The 16,364-nt window shown below is 46.3% G+C and overlaps 1 protein-coding gene across 6 annotated transcripts in view; it reads left to right on the top strand.

The window, feature by feature from the left end:
* LOC110536542 (uncharacterized) overlaps window positions 1–16,364 on the top strand; it is a 99,458-nt gene that overhangs the window by 41,271 nt on the left and 41,823 nt on the right. For all 6 annotated transcript variants that reach the window (XR_005034542.2, XR_016484336.1, XR_016484334.1 and 3 more), the window contains exons 3-7: window positions 800–1,347; window positions 4,579–4,653; window positions 5,686–5,778; window positions 15,348–15,465; window positions 15,639–15,679. Coding sequence is in view for 3 of the 6 variants with exons in the window: in XM_036934756.2 (XP_036790651.2) it covers window positions 800–1,347; window positions 4,579–4,653; window positions 5,686–5,778; window positions 15,348–15,465; window positions 15,639–15,679 (875 nt within the window). In the remaining 3 variants the exon portion in view is untranslated. The remainder of the gene's footprint in view (window positions 1–799; window positions 1,348–4,578; window positions 4,654–5,685; window positions 5,779–15,347; window positions 15,466–15,638; window positions 15,680–16,364) is intronic.

Here is a 16,364-nt window from a genome sequence, read left to right as displayed (position 1 = left end):
GCCTAGCAGTGTGGGCTAGCCTAGCAGTGTGAGCTAGCCTAGCGGTGTGAGCTAGCATAGCGGTGTGAGCTAGCCTAGCGGTGTTAGCTAGCAGTAGCAGTGTGAGCTAGCCTAGCAGTGTGGGCTAGCCTAGCCGTGTGGGCTAGCCTAGCCGTGTGGGCTAACCTAGCGGTGTGAGCTAGCCTAGCGGTGTGGGATAGCCTAGCTTGCTAAGGCCATTTTACAGGAGCAGTGCTTTTACAGGAGCACAAAACGAACGATTGATCCACGGGTTCTCCCTCCTAACGTGGACCATGTGTGGTGTGTGTGAGTGTAGTCATCTTCTTGATTCTGGGGTAGAATTGCAATCCTTTTTCTTTAACGTGAGTCCATTGAAGGGGAAAGTAATTGTGGGAAATAAAAGCATGCATGACTTGCCAGAGAGAAGGGAGTAGGTTGGGCGGCAGGTAGCCTGACAGATTTTTACCTTGTCAGCTCAGGGATTTTGGTTACAGTAACCGATAGGTTGCTGGATCAAATCCCTGAGCTGACAAGGTAAAAATCTGTCATTCTGCCCCTGAACAAGGCAGTTAACCCACTGTTCCTTGGTAGGCTGTCGTTGTAAATAACATATTTGTTCTTAACTGGCTTGCCTAGTTAAATAATAAATAATAAAATAGTCTGTGCAGTGAATTTTCAGACCAGTTTCTAATCAATAAAAACAGTCATGATGAATTAATCATGAATAGACACTTCATCAAGTCTTCCTATGTATTAATTCACTATTTATGTGATCTAATGGTATTTCTTTGTGTTTCAGAGGGGGGTTCCCAGGGCCAGATGGACCTGACAGAGCTGATCGGCGTTCCTCTCCCCCCCTCCGTCTCCTTCGTCACGGGCTTTGAGGGCTATCCGGCCTACCGTTTCGGGCCCGATGCCAACGTGGGCCGGCTCACAAAGTCCTTCATCCCTGACCCCTTCTACCGGGACTTCACCGTGATCGTCACCGCCAAGCCCACCACGCGGCACGGCGGGGTCCTATTCGCCATCACCGACGCCTACCAACGGGTGGTGCAGCTGGGCGTGGCGTTGAGCCCCGTGGAGGACGGGTCTCAGCAGGTGCTCCTTTACTACACTGACCCGGGGGTCGGGAGCACCCAGGAGGCTGCGAGCTTCAAACTGGCTGACCTGACGGGGAGGTGGGCCCGCTTCACGCTGACGGTGCAGGGGACAGAGGTGCGTCTCTACATGGACTGTGAGGAGTACCACCGTGTGGCCTTCCATAGGAGTCCGGAGCCCCTCACCTTCGAGGCCAGCTCGGGCATCTTCGTGGGCAACGCAGGTGGTACGGGGCTGGACAGGTTTGTGGTGAGTTGACGGGTTTTTGTTGTGTTGTTTGTGTGTGTGTGTGTGGGGGGGGGGGGGGGGGGGGGGGTCAGGATCTGCTCAGCCCAGTCCTGGCACCCCAATGGTAGGACCAGCTTCCCCCTGAAGCTAGGGCAGCTGAGTTCCTGCCCATCTTTTGTAAATGTCTGAAACCCTACTTCTTCAAAGAATATCTTAAATAATCCAACAATACTTCAACACCTTCACCTCAGCCCGAGAGGTGCATTTGTCCATTTTCTCTTCATCTAAACCAGTCCTGGTCCTGGAGGGCCTAAACACTTCAGTTTTTTGTTTTCTACCTGGTATTTAATTGCACTCACCTGGTGTTCCAGGACTACCCAGTAATTGTCCTGGAGGGCCTAAACACTTCAGTTTTTTGTTTTCTACCTGGTATTTAATTGCACTCACCTGGTGTTCCGAGGACTACCCAGTCATTGTCCTGGAGGGCCTAAACACATCAGTTTTTTGTTTTCTACCTGGTATTTAATTGCACTCACCTGGTGTTCCAGGGCTACCCAGTCCTAGACCTGGAGGGCCTAAACACTTCAGTTTTTTGTTTTCTACCTGGTATTTAATTGCACTCACCTGGTGTTCCAGGACTACCCAGTAATTGTCCTGGAGGGCCTAAACACTTCAGTTTTTTGTTTTCTACCTGGTATTTAATTGCACTCACCTGGTGTTCCAGGACTACCCAGTCATTGTCCTGGAGGGCCTAAACACTTCAGTTTTTTGTTTTCTACCTGGTATTTAATTGCACTCACCTGGTGTTCCAGGGCTACCCAGTCATTGTCATGCAGGGCTGATAAAACCTCTGGTTTTCATCCTCTCCTGACAAGCAAAACATTTTTGGAAGTTTGTCAACAATCGACTAATGAAACAAATACTAAAAGAGCATCTTCGGGTGGAATTTGGCTTTAACTAGTTTTCAGTCACACTATGTATGTGTGACTCACTGGGGTTTGAACTCAGGTTTTCTGCGAGCTACAAGGCAGTGTTATCCTATTGACCTAAAGCCTAGGCATTACACTGTAGTATATTTCACCCAAAATGCTACTTCCACTCCACCCTACTAGAGCCCTGCATAGGGATGAATCGAGCCCTACCTGTGATCGTTATGTTCAGGCCCTACCCTACCCAGGCTTGATTGCTTCTGCCCCGCCCTGCCCGGCCCCACCTGGCCACGCCCCGCCCGGCCCCGCCCTGCCCTGCCCGGCCCGGCCCTGCCCCGCCCGGCCCCGCCCTGCCTGGCCCTGCCCGAAATCAGAAATAACCTCCTCCATTAGTAAATCCATTAGCTCCTCCTCTCTGTCTGTCACTCACTCCCTTCACACTGTTCACTCTGCATGAGCTCTGCACATGGCGCTCTGAGTCTGTGAGTATCCATAGCAACGGAGAGATGTGAGAGAGCTGTTAGCTACTTTTGCCACTCGAAACTCAAGGAACATTATTATTTTCTTTTAAATGATCCTGTCTTATATTTGACGAGATTGAAGCACTTCTGACACCATGTTATGATTTTAGTCAGATATGACTCTACTGCGCAGCAGAGGACGAGCAAATGGCTCAGGGTCAAATTGTTAGTGATCAATTTAGTGAAGCCCGAGCCCTGCCCACACTCTACCTGGCCTTTAACCCCGATGTACAATATTGGGGCCAGTCGAGCAAGTAGCAGAGCTCTACACCCTACCACCACTACTTAGATGTTGTATTGTTCTAAACAGAATGGATTAACTAATAAAGTATTGCCTGCCTCAGTTTTTAAGAGCACCAAAAAGCTATTGCCAAGCAGCTGTTTCCCACCCATAAAGTTTCATTGGAGCAAATGGGTTGGTATTTTCAGTGAAATATAGTTACCTTAGTCTGGAGGAGCAGGAAACTCTCTGTTCTCCCCGCCAGTTTCAACCAGCACCAGCCTGTCTCTTTCTCACCACCCTGGATCAAAACAGACCTCTCGCTGGTCAGGGGAAAATCAAAATGTCACTCTTTGTGTTCATTACCCCTCTTTCTTTCCTCTGCCACTCTCTTTCTCGCTTCTCTCTCTCTCTCTCATTAATGTCTGTCTGACTTTGTTTTGGTCTCTGCCACTCTCTTTCTCCCTCCTCTCTCTCTCTCATTAATGTCTGTCTGACTTTGTTTTGGTCTCTGCCACTCTCTTTCTCCCTCCCCCCTCGACCCCCCCCCTCTCTCTCTCTCTCTCGCTCTCTCTCTCTCTCTGTCAATGTGTGTTGGAGGCAGTGAGGCCTCCAGCTGATAGTGTGTTTGTGTTGGAATCTGATATCCTGTTTCTTCCCCTGTGAGGAACACTAACAAACAGACGCAACAGCAGTGGCACTCCTGAAAGCACCTCAGGATAAAATACTATAATTTCGTACGGGAGTTGCAGTGATGGGACAAGACTGTAACTACCAATTGGGGAGAAAAAAAGGGGGTAAAAATGACCAAATAATAATATTGATCTCAGAAAAGCTCATAAAACTTTGATGGAATCAGAGCTGTTGCACGGAAACATTTCCTGTTTACCTTCAACCTCTCTTTACAGCATCAGATGGACTTTATTTAGTTTACTGAGCCTCTCTTCTCCCTCCTCTCCCCTTCTGTCTTCTCCCTCCCCTCCTCCTCTCTCCTCTCCACTTTGTTGGATTGAAAACAGGTGTTTGTCCTCTGGATAGACCCATAAACAGATTAGTCAAACATGCCATGTGCCATTCGACCCTCCTGACAGTCATTGTTAGTGAGATCTATGTTCTGTTATAGCGGTTTAAAGGCTGCTGTCTTGAAGAGTTTTTGTCAGATTGAGGTACCTGTTACCAGATTGAGGCACCTGTTACCAGATTGAGGTACCTGTTACCAGATTGAGGTACCTGTTACCAGGTTGAGGAACCTGTTACCAGATTGAGGTACCTGTTACCAGATTGAGGTACCTGTTACCAGATTGAGGTACCTGTTACCAGATTGAGGTACCTGTTACCAGATTGAGGTACCTGTTACCAGGTTGAGGTACCTGTTACCAGATTGAGGTTCCTGTTCGCCGTAAATGAGATATTTCCATTTCACTAAAAGGTTGTGTTGATTTGATTTGAGCTGGCAAATCAAATCAGGACATGCATTTATTGTGAGTGTGTTTAATAGATTTAATGTTCCTTAACCCCCCCCAGGGTACTGTGAGTGTGTATACTAGTGTTAATGTGCCTTAACCTCTCTCTCTCTCCCCAGGGTTGTATCCAGCAGCTGGTTCTGAAGGGATACCCCACAGCCCAAGATGACCTGTGTGAAGAGGACGACCCCTATGTGAGTGTTTCCCAATACTACATCTGACCTTATTTTCACTTTAGCCCTAATAGGTAGGACTGGGTAGGTCAGGGTGGGACTGGGTAGGTCAGGGTGGGACTGGGTAGGACAAGGTGGGACTGGATGGGACTGGGTAGGACAAGGTGGGACTGGGTATGGCTGGATGGGACTGGGTGGGACAAGGTAGGACTGGGTGGGACTGGGTATGGCTGGATGGGACTGGGTGGGACTGAGTAGGACAAGGTGGGACTGGATGGGACTGGGTGGGACTGGGTGGGACTGAGTAGGACAAGGTGGGACTGGATGGGACTGGGTATGGCTGGATGGGACTGGGTGGGACTGGGTAGGACAAGGTAGGACTGGGTATAGGACTGGGTGGGACTCGCTAGGTTTCCACCATACAGCTATCAACTATCAAGTATTTTCAGATTAGTTATCATAAAGGAAAGGATGCCAGGAGAGACTATCTAGCGGACACTGTACATGGACCTCTAAGCACTGATCTCGGATCAGATTTCAACCATGATGAAAATGTCAAATCTGACCCTACATCAGTGGTAATGTGCTGAACTTCTACCTTACTCCATCCTGAAACCTGACATGCTGATGATGAATGGGACCATCAGCCCCTCTAGTGGTGGTTAGAGGACATCGCAGGGTTGTGTGTTGAAAGATTAATTCGCTTTCTGGTGAAAACAGCACTGAACTCCAGTTGTTTTTTTCATGATTTAGTTAATTATTTTCTCTGGTTTTAGCTACGTTTTTAAGCATAAGTTATTGCTACTTGTAAAATAAGAATTTGTTCTTAACTGACTTGCCTTGTTAAATAAAGGTTTAATATATATATATTTTGTTTAAATACTTGGAAAAGCATTAGACAATTTGCTTGTGATAGAAGCATCTAGACTATTCTTCCTCACTGCCTATTGAATATGTAAAACTATTAGTGAGATTCCAATGTCATAACTTAAGCGTTATGTAATGAAAATACAAGGTTGCTACTATAGCGCTTCCATTGTTACGCTCTTTCAGGCATCTGGCTATGGGAGTGGAGACGACTCCTTCGACGACACAGAAAGTATGGATGAAGTGAAGAAGGTAGTGGAGGAGAGAGAGTACACCGTGGTGAGTGACTGAAAACACTCAGACCCAACCCTGTACACACATATTCTATCACACTTTCATAAACCCACAGGGTTTACGACATTTAACATTTTTACAAAAATTAAAAAGAACAAATGACAATGACGGCCTACTGGGTTAACTGCCTTGTTCAGGGGCAGAACGACAGATTTTTACCTTGTCAGCTCAGGGATTCAATCTAGCAACCTTTCGGTTACAGGCCCAACACTCTAGGCTACCTGCCGCCCCCATACATGATCATTACGTCGTCATACGTCATCAACATGTACACCTTCTAACCCCCTCCTCCTAACACAGTAGGGGTATCTACAGCACATCCAGACAATTCAAGTTAACGGGACCAGTTTGATGGGAGACGTGAAGATATGCCATTCTGTTTCCTCCAGCCAGCTTCTCCTATCTGAGAAACGCTGTTAGCTCAACCAGATCTGGTCTGACCTTCTTGGACCATGTCTGAGAGGAAAGCATATATCCTCCTCTGAATAGTTAACTGCTTTCTGACACATTGAAGGATCTGTGCCCCCCCCCCCCACACACACAGCCGTTTAGACAAGAACACATAGGTTTTTCCACTGTAACTGGCAGAGGACTTAGTTACATTAGTACCTTTTATTAGTTGTGTAAACTGAGCCATATATCAAGAGTCTGGAAGCAGCAGTTGTGATGTGTGCCCAGCCACTCCTCTTCTTCCTCCCCCTGCCCAACCACTCCTCTTCTTCTTCCCCCTGCCCAACCACTCCTCTTCTTCCTCCCCCTGCCCAGCCACTCCTCTTCTTCCTCCCCCTGCCCAGCCACTCCTCTTCTTCCTCCCCCTGCCCAACCACTCCTCTTCTTCTTCCCCCTGCCCAACCACTCCTCTTCTTCCTCCCCCTGCCCAACCACTCCTCTTCTTCTTCCCCCTGCCCAACCACTCCTCTTCTTCCTCCCCCTGCCCAACCACTCCTCTTCTTCCTCCCCCTGCCCAGCCACTCCTCTTCTTCCTCCCCCTGCCCAACCACTACTCTTCTGCCTCCCCCTGCCCAACCACTCCTTCTTCCTCCCCCTGCCCAACCACTCCTCTTCTTCCTCCCCCTGACCAACCACTCCTCTTCTTCCTCCCTCTGCCCAGCCGGTCCTCTTCTTCCTCCCTCTGCCCGTTTGGAGAGAGATGTCTTGATATTACATTTCATGCCTCAAAAGTAAACTAACGTTGACATATCCCATGCTATTTGTGGAGATCCTGCATTATTTACAAGGATGGCACCAGACTAAAACCGCAGGCCTCAATCCCAGATATAAGCAAGATTGGCACCATAACTTTCTCTTGAACACTGCCTTCCATCTTCCTTCAACTGACACATGGACACCAAGCACACTGCTTAACATCAAAACAGCTGCTGATGCTTGGCTGAGTTTTCCTTCCAGTTTCCCTTGAGCTTTTCTCTCCCATTACCAGGGATTGGATATCATCTGAAAAGACAGTGATGAGATAAAGTGTTTCAGTGGGAGAGACCACACAGTGTGCACATTTGGGGTTTTGTCCTAACACTACACAGCTGTGTCGTGTCTTTGGCTATGCCGGATTAAGTGATATGACATGCTATTCTATAAAATATTTTCTCTGTAATTAATATCACCTGTTTGAACTAATCATGTAAATGTAATTAACTAGAAAGTCGGGCGAAATATTTTTTTTCATAGAGCTGTGATCTTCCGAATAATCTCTTCTTTTACCTCAGCAGTCAATTATTAATCGTCACCTTATTCAGTCTCATCTGAACATCGTAGTATTCTTGGTTATCTTCACGAACCCTGGCTAACAAGTTGAATCAGCAATACAAAATTTGGTTTATTTATTTACTAAATACCTAAACAATCACACAGGATTACATATACACAGGATGGGTCATACATTGAGTACATTATGTCATAAAAGAAAACGTCCCTTGTGGACAGAACCGATATGACGGCTGGTTACATAAAGAAAGGGGGTTGAGTTTTGAATGAAAGTGTGGGAAGACTGAGGAACAAAGGAATTTGGTCTCTGATCTGACTTTGTAAAGCTATGCTATCGTAAATACAGACTCTTATGCATTCTAAATAACCACCCATTTGGAAAAGGAAAATGCAAGAAATATTTACTCTGAGCCGTGCTTCAATAGGTTAGTCATAGATGGAAGGCCGTGTTGCCCAACAGAGATTTTCCTGTCCTCTGAAGAATGTCTGGTGGTAGAGTGGATACGGTGTAGTACTGTCGTCGATACTTTGTCCGTCCTTTCCTAGCCCACATTTACAGCTGCTGCTGCTCACTCAACGGCTAGGAGGTATCCCTTCTTTAGTGAATAAGAGTTCAAAGTTCATACCAAGTTGCCATACTTTAAGCTCACGCTGAAGTTGGCTTAGTTCTGTAGTTTGATATTAGCCCTTTTAACGTATGGACCATCGTCATCACGTCCTCGGGAATACAAATGTTAATTTCGTTAACACGGGCTTATCTAGTGGGGAGAGAAGGACATTTTTCATAGTTTACAACCAATGTCTGTTCACTTGGGCGGGGCCACTGAGTTGAGCCTAGTTCACTTATGAAAACCAATTCTCTCATTTAGAAGCTAAAATTACATTTAATATTTTCAGAAATAGTTTCATATTTAAACATTTAAATTGCACAACAATTCCATGTGAATCTCATAACTAGAATGTGTAGACTTTCCAAGATAGAGTTTATGTCATCCTATCATCAGTAATAATGTCTCAGATTACAACTGATCTGATATCATATTCTTTAAGTACCAATGAATATTTTTAACTGGTTGGATTACTGAAATATGGTTCTGGTCCCCACCCTTTTATGTTACCAGACTCTCTATGTTAACAAAGGGCTTTCCAAGAATCACTCTGTAGATTAGAGAGAGAGGAAAGGTATTTATCGGGGTCATAAACCTCACCAAAAGGCCAACGTCATGACAGCTGATTAAAATAATCAAAGCTTGTTGCTGAGTTGGTTATCTTAGTCAGCTGTGTAGTGCTAGGGCCAAAACACAAAACGTGCACCCAGGAGGGGGGGAGGACCCAGGACTGAGTTTGGGAAACGCTGAGTTTGGCTACACACTCAGGGTTACTACTTATCTCTTTCTCTCGCTCACCTTCTCTCTCGCTCACCCTCTCTCTCTCACCCTCTCTTCCACTCTCTCTCATCCGCTCCCTCTCTCTCTCACATTCTCTTTCTCACCCTCTTTCTCACCTTCTCTCTCTCACCCTCTCTTCCACTCTCACCCTCTCCCTCTCTCGCTCGCCCTCTCTCTCTCACCCTCTCTTCCACTCTCTCTCACCCTCTCCCTCTCTCTCACCCTCTTTCTCACCTTCTCTCGCTCACCCTCTTTCTCACCTTCTCTCTCTCACCCTATCTCTCTCTTCCACTCTCTCTCGCCCTCGCTCTCTTCCACTCTCTCTCGCCCTCGCTCTCTTCCACTCTCTCTCCCTCTCTCTCTCGCCCTCGCTCTTTTTCTCTCTCTCGCTCTCTCTCACCCTCTCTCTTCCACTCTCTCTTGTTCTCTCTCTCGCCCTCTCTCTCTCTCGCTCTCTCTCGCCCTCTCTCTCTCTCGCTCTCTCTCTTCCACTCTCTCTCGCCCTCTCTCTCTTCCACTCTCTCCCTCTCTCTCTTGCCCTCTCCCTCTTCCACTCTCTCTCCCTCTCTCTCTTCCACTCTCTTCCACTCTCTCTCTTCCACTCTCTCCCTCTTGCCCTCTCCATCTTCCACTCTCTCTCCCTCTCTCTCTTCCACTCTCTTGCTCTCGCTCTTCCACTCTCTCTCCCTCTCTCTCTTCCACTCTCTCTCCCTCTCTCTCTTACACTCTCTCTCCCTCTCTCTCTTACACTCTCTCTTGCTGTCTCTCTTTCCACTCTCTCTTGCTCTCTCTCTTTCCACTCTGTCTTGCTCTCTCTCTCTTCCACGCTGTCTTGCTCTCTCTCTCTCGCCCTCTCTCTCTTCCACTCTCTCCCTCTCTCTCTTCCACTCTCTCTCCCTCTCTCTCTTCCACTCTCTCTCCCTCTCTCTCTTCCACTCTCTCTCCCTCTCTCTCTTCCACTCTCTCTTGCTCTCTCTCTTTCCATTCTCTCTTGCTCTCTCTCTTTCCACTCTCTGTCCCTCTCTCTCGCCCTCTCTCTCTTCTACTCTCTGTCCCTCTCTCTCTTCTACTCTCTCGCTCTCTCTCTCACCCTCTCTCTCTTTCCACTCTCTCTTGCTCTCTCTCTTTCCACTCTGTCTTGCTCTCTCTCTTCCACTCTCTTGCTCTCTCTCACCCTCTCTCTCTCACCCTCTCTCGCTCAGTGTCCAGCTGTATGATCGTTTAACTGCTATTGCTTAGATTTAATCCAGGTGCTCCGAATCAAAGCTGAACCCTCAAAGGAAGCCTCTTTCTCTAAAAGCTCTGTTTTGTGAATTTGATAAAAAGGAATACATACTGTTTTTCGTTGTCCAAGGTGACTAAGGTCATATTTAATGAATAGTAAAAGTTCAACAACCATGAAAACTCTGAGATCTGTGTTTAAAAAAAAAATCTGTTCTGATCAAATCTGTGACCATTAGCCTAATTGTATGTTCGTGGTCTACTCTGTCGTCATCCTTACTTTTCCTTGAGGCTGTTCCTACACCCAGCTTGTTTGTGTCCTCTGTTGTAGCTGGCGTTGGGGTAGACTCAGGAAAGGGGATTTGACTGCTAAACCTCTCTGTTCCAGGATGGCTTCCACGTTCACCATTAGGGAGAGAGAAAACAAACAGACCCTAAATCAGTGATTTGGACAACTACTCCACAACCCACACACCCTGGGTAATAGGATGAAGTCCAAATCACTGATTTAGGGTCTGTTTGTTTTCTCCCTAATGGTGAAAGTTAGGATTTGGGGAGGGAAAACAGATCCTAGATCTGTATACCAGAGAAGCTTAATCCGGGAGCAGGGCATGTGCTGAGGCAGGGGATGATTTAGGACCATTCCCAGTGTGTTCGTGGAACTGGTCCCAGCCTCTTCCTGCATAGCTTTTAGCACTTCTGCTAGTCTGTCAGCGCGCACGCACGCACGCACGCACGCACGCACGCACACACACACACACACACACACACACACACACACACACACACACACACACACACACACGGACACACTAACAGTGCATTTGGAAAGTATTCAGACCCCTTCCCTTTTTCCACATGTTGTTACATTACAGCTAAAATGAATTAAATAATTTTTCCCCTCATCAATCTACACACGATACCACATAAACTGATTTTTAGAAATGTTAGCAAATGTATATATATTTAAAAAAACAGAAATTCCTTATTTACATAAGTGTTCAGACCCTTTGCTGTGAGACTCAAAATTGAGCTCAGGTACATCCTGTTTCCATTGATCATCCTTGAGATGTTTCTACAACTTGATTGGAGTCCACCTGTGGTAAATTCAATTGATTGGACATGATTTGGAAAAGCACACACCTGTCTATATAAAGGTTCCACAGTTGACAGTGCTTGTCAGAGAAAAAACCAAGTCATGCCTTCGAAGGAATTGTTCGTAGAGCTCCGAGACAGGATAGTGTCGAGGCACAGATCTGGGGAAGGGTACCAAAAGAATTCTGCAGGTCCAAGAACACAGTGGCCTCCATCACTCTTAAATGGAAGAAATTTGGAACCACCGAGACTCTTCTTAGAGCTGGCTGCCCGGCCAAACTGAGCAATCGGGGGGGAGAAGAGCCTTGGTCAGGGAGGTGACCAAGAACCTGATGGTCACTCTTACAGAGCTCCAGAGTTCTTCTGTGGAGAAGGGAGACCCTTCCAGAAGGACAACCATCTCTGCAGCACTCCATCAATCAGGCCTTCATGGTGGAGAGGCCAGACGGAAGCCACTCCTCAGTAAAAGGCACATGACAGCCCGCTTGGAATTTGCCAAAAGGCACTTAAAGGGCATTCAGACCATGATAAACAAGATTCTCTGGTACTTACTTCCATGGACATACTTATCTGAAAACCTACCTGAATACGTATTTGAATACTTACCTGAACATACTTACCTGCATTGCTTGCTGTTTGGGGTTTTAGGCTGGGTTTCTGTACAGCACTTTGAGATATCAGCTGATGTACGAAGGGCTTTATAAATACATTTGATTTGATTTGACTTACCTAGACACACTTACCTGAACACACTTACCTGAACACACTTACCTGGACATAGAGTATTTCCCTGAATATTTACCTTGACATACCTGAGTACATACATGACATACATAATATGCTAAATAGTGTAAATTACCTCCAGTTTTCTGGCCATCTGCCTTTGAAGCCTCTGCACATCAGCTTCCATCTTCTGGGTCTGCATCTGTATGTGCTTCAGGATATCCATCTGCGTGTGCTTCAGGATATCCATCTGCGTGTGCTTCAGGATATCCATCTGCGTGTGCTTCAGGATATCCATCTGCATGTGCTTCAGGATATCCATCTGCATGTGCTTCAGGATATCCATCTGCGTGTGCTTCAGGATATCCATCTGCATGTGCTTCAGGATATCCATCTGCGTGTGCTTCAGGATTTCCATCTGCGTGTGCTTCAGGATATCCATCTGCATGTGCTTCAGGATATCCATCTGCATGTGCTTCAGGATATCCATCTGCGTGTGCTTCAGGATATCCATCTGCGTGTGCTTCAGGATATCCATCTGCGTGTGCTTCAGGATATCCATCTGCGTGTGCTTCAGGATATTCTTGTGAGCCAGTTTCTTCTTGAGGACTTCCATCCTTCTCAATGTGGCACTGTATTCTATCCACACACCTGAACGTCTGCACCAGCTTGTCTCTCATGCTTTTCCCAGAGCTTCTTTCTGTCCTGAAACTCATTAAGCAAATATCCACATTCAGAGCATCCTTCTTTTCAACCACAGTCCTGTAATTCTCTCTCGTGATATCAGGTATCCTAGCAGTTAGAGAGGCGAGCCACTTAGAATTCCGGGTCCAATGGGGAAAAATCTGGTGGGATCAAACAACCGGAGGCTTGCTGGAATCAAAGCCTAGATGCCACTGCCTGCCGTTGTGCCCTTGAGCATGGCACTTAACCCCGCAAAACAACAGCTCCCGGGGCGCCTCTCTAAACCTCTATATGTATGTGTATGTCCTGTATGATAGGTTTAATCCAGTGTGTATCTGTAGCTAACATCCTTTAAGCTTTACTCTGCTTCATATCTACATCACTAGCAGACTTTATTGCCACTCCTCTTTCGGAGGGGTTGGGTTAAAAAGTGGAAGTCAACTTTTGGTTGGCCAATAAAAGTGACGTTAATCTTAATGGGAATGAATCTGCAACAGATCTGTAAAACTCCTGCAGAGACATGGGAGAGATCAACTACATCAAAACCATACTCACTTTCGCTCTTATCTCCACTAATGGTGAAGAATCACGTGCACAAACTTTGCAATGGTGTCGATGGCAAACATTATCAAGCCTTTGGTTCAGAATCTCAAGATTCTAGTGGTTAGAGTGTAGAGGTGGCAGGGTAGCCTAGTGGTTAGAGTGTAGAGGTGGCAGGGTAGCCTAGTGGTTAGAGTGTAGAGGCGGCAGGGTAGCCTAGTGGTTAGAGTGTAGAGGTGGCAGGGTAGCCTAGTGGTTAGAGTGTAGAGGTGGCAGGGTAGCCTAGTGGTTAGAGTGTAGAGGTGGCAGGGTAGCCTAGTGGTTAGAGTGTAGAGGTGGCAGGGTAGCCTAGTGGTTAGAGTGTAGAGGTGGCAGGGTAGCCTAGTGGTTAGAGTGTAGAGGTGGCAGGGTAGCCTAGTGGTTAGAGTGTAGAGGTGGCAGGGTAGCCTAGTGGTTAGAGTGTAGAGGTGGCAGGGTAGCCTAGTGGTTAGAGTGTAGAGGTGGCAGGGTAGCCTAGTGGTTAGAGTGTAGAGGTGGCAGGGTAGCCTAGTGGTTAGAGTGTAGAAGTGGCAGGGTAGCCTAGTGGTTAGAGTGTAGAGGCGGCAGGGTAGCCTAGTGGTTAGAGTGTAGAGGTGGCAGGGTAGCCTAGTGGTTAGAGTGTAGAGGTGGCAGGGTAGCCTAGTGGTTAGAGTGTAGAGGTGGCAGGGTAGCCTAGTGGTTAGAGTGTAGAGGTGGCAGGGTAGCCTAGTGGTTAGAGTGTAGAGGTGGCAGGGTAGCCTAGTGGTTAGAGTGTAGAGGTGGCAGGGTAGCCTAGTGGTTAGAGTGTAGAGGTGGCAGGGTAGCCTAGTGGTTAGAGTGTAGAGGTGGCAGGGTAGCCTAGTGGTTAGAGTGTAGAGGTGGCAGGGTAGCCTAGTGGTTAGAGTGTAGAGGTGGCAGGGTAGCCTAGTGGTTAGAGTGTAGAGGTGGCAGGGTAGCCTAGTGGTTAGAGTGTAGAGGCGGCAGGGTAGCCTAGTGGTTAGAGTGTAGAGGTGGCAGGGTAGCCTAGTGGTTAGAGTGTAGAGGTGGCAGGGTAGCCTAGTGGTTAGAGTGTAGAGGTGGCAGGGTAGCCTAGTGGTTAGAGTGTAGAGGCGGCAGGGTAGCCTAGTGGTTAGAGTGTAGAGGCGGCAGGGTAGCCTAGTGGTTAGAGCGTTGGACTAGTAACCGGAAGGTTGCAAGTTCAGTTCCCAGTTCTGTCGTTCTGCCCCTGAACAGGCAGTTAACCCACCGTCATTGAAAATAAAAATGTGTTCTTAACTGACTTGCCGAGTTAAATAAAGGTTAAAAAAATAATAATACGTTCTGTAACAATCCGCCAGAGAGAACGAAAAGACATCTGAACCATCTGAAGCCCAGTGAGGACTGAAAGTACCTTCAGAATATGGCCACAAGTAATCATGGCAAGAAATTAACCAAACATTACAAATTCTAGGGTCGCTTAGATACGAAATGCAAGTCCTTAGCAACAATGCTTTATAAATGTTAATAAAACTTCACGCCATCATTCCATAATGAGACTTTTCTAGGAAAAACATGTAAAAACCTTTGCAACCAATCCGTCAATCTCTCAGGAAAATAAAACGCATTTGAATTGAATAAAGTTACAATATATACATTTTTTGGGCGACCCGACCAACTTAGATATGTCATTTTCTCATTGAAAACAAGTTCAATGATCTGTTCTATTATCTCTATTTCTATGCTTCTCGTTCTTAAGTTACATTTTTGCATCTTTTACTTTGGGTTTTGTACACCAGCTTCAAACAGCTGAAACTACAATATTTTTGGTTATGTAAAATATATTTCACAGTGGTTTAGATGGTACACTGATTCTTCACACTATACTTGCGTTTTGTCACATAAACTGAAATTAGGAAAACTATTAGAATTTTAGCAACCAGGAAATGGCAGAGCGATTTCTGCATAGTGCACATTTAATTGAATTCCATTGGATGACCTAGTTGAGCTTTCTTGACTCATGCTCAGCTGCATATAAACACAGGGCGGCAACAAAGCCCATCTTGCAGAACTTGGCAAACCTGGCTATAGCTCTATGTTCAAAGGATGCATCCTTTTAAATCTGACCCCCATCCCCCACTCTCTTCCTCTCTCTCTGCTACCTCCCCCTACCTCCGCCTACCCTCTCAGCCAGAGGAACCATGCGCCAGAGGAACCGTGCGCGCCCCTCCGACCGAGGCATCGCCCAGTGACGATGAGGATGCTGATGAGATCTCAGGTCAGGACGTGGAGTTGAAAGTAGAGAGAGGTGAGAAATGTGAGGGAGAGACATGGAGATAGACTGTACATAACACTGCATGAATATATTATTATTATTATAATCCCTTGTGGTGTTGAAGTAAAGAGCCACCAGGGGGCGATAAAACCTGGTAAGACACAGAGCCATATATGTGTGTATTGAGATTGTATCTTTGGCCACAGGACCAAGTCGGACTGCGGATGCAAACTACAGACCAAGCAGTGTAAGTATGAGTTGTTGACAGATTTAAGAGAATGCAACTGAAGACCGATAATGTGTTACCTGCTCTATAGTAATGATGTGTATAAACCCTGGATTGATGATGCAATGACCATTTTATTATTTTACCTTTATTTAACTAGGCAAGTCAGTTAAGAACAAATTCTTATTTTCAATGACGGCCTAGGAACAGTGGGTTTAACTGCCTGTTCAGGGGCAGAACGACAGATTTGTACTCGGTGATTTGAACTTGCAACCTTCCAGTTACTAGTCCAAAGCTCTAACCACTATGCTACCCTGCCGCCCCAGTGAGAGGCTTAGAAGCCACCGGCCTCCATATTGGTACTGCCCGGAAGAAGCAGTACTCCATAGGAATGAATGGAATTTTTACAGTATTTCAATAAAAGGTTTCAAGGACAAAATTACATGGGGACAGTAACATTAGTCCTCTCTAAAAAAAAATATGTATTTATTAAGGAATATGCTCTTTCATTATTTGTTTTATGTTCAGGTCACTAAATATAATTAAAAGTTTGCATTAAGGTGTCTGTAATAGAATATACTTGTCTAAAATGAATGTAGACATTAATAAATGCATTTCTATATCTTCCAACATCTGTTTTACACTGGAGGAGGAGTAACAAGATGGCTGTGCAGTGGCTTCCAAACAGCGCCCCTGTCAGTCATCT

Source organism: Oncorhynchus mykiss, chromosome 11 (assembly GCF_057628025.1).
Source record: "Oncorhynchus mykiss isolate SJ-2025 chromosome 11, ASM5762802v1, whole genome shotgun sequence".
Classification (NCBI taxonomy): Eukaryota; Metazoa; Chordata; class Actinopteri; order Salmoniformes; family Salmonidae; genus Oncorhynchus; species Oncorhynchus mykiss.
Note: the sequence above shows the minus strand (reverse complement) of the source record. Positions and strands in the feature narration are given on the sequence as shown.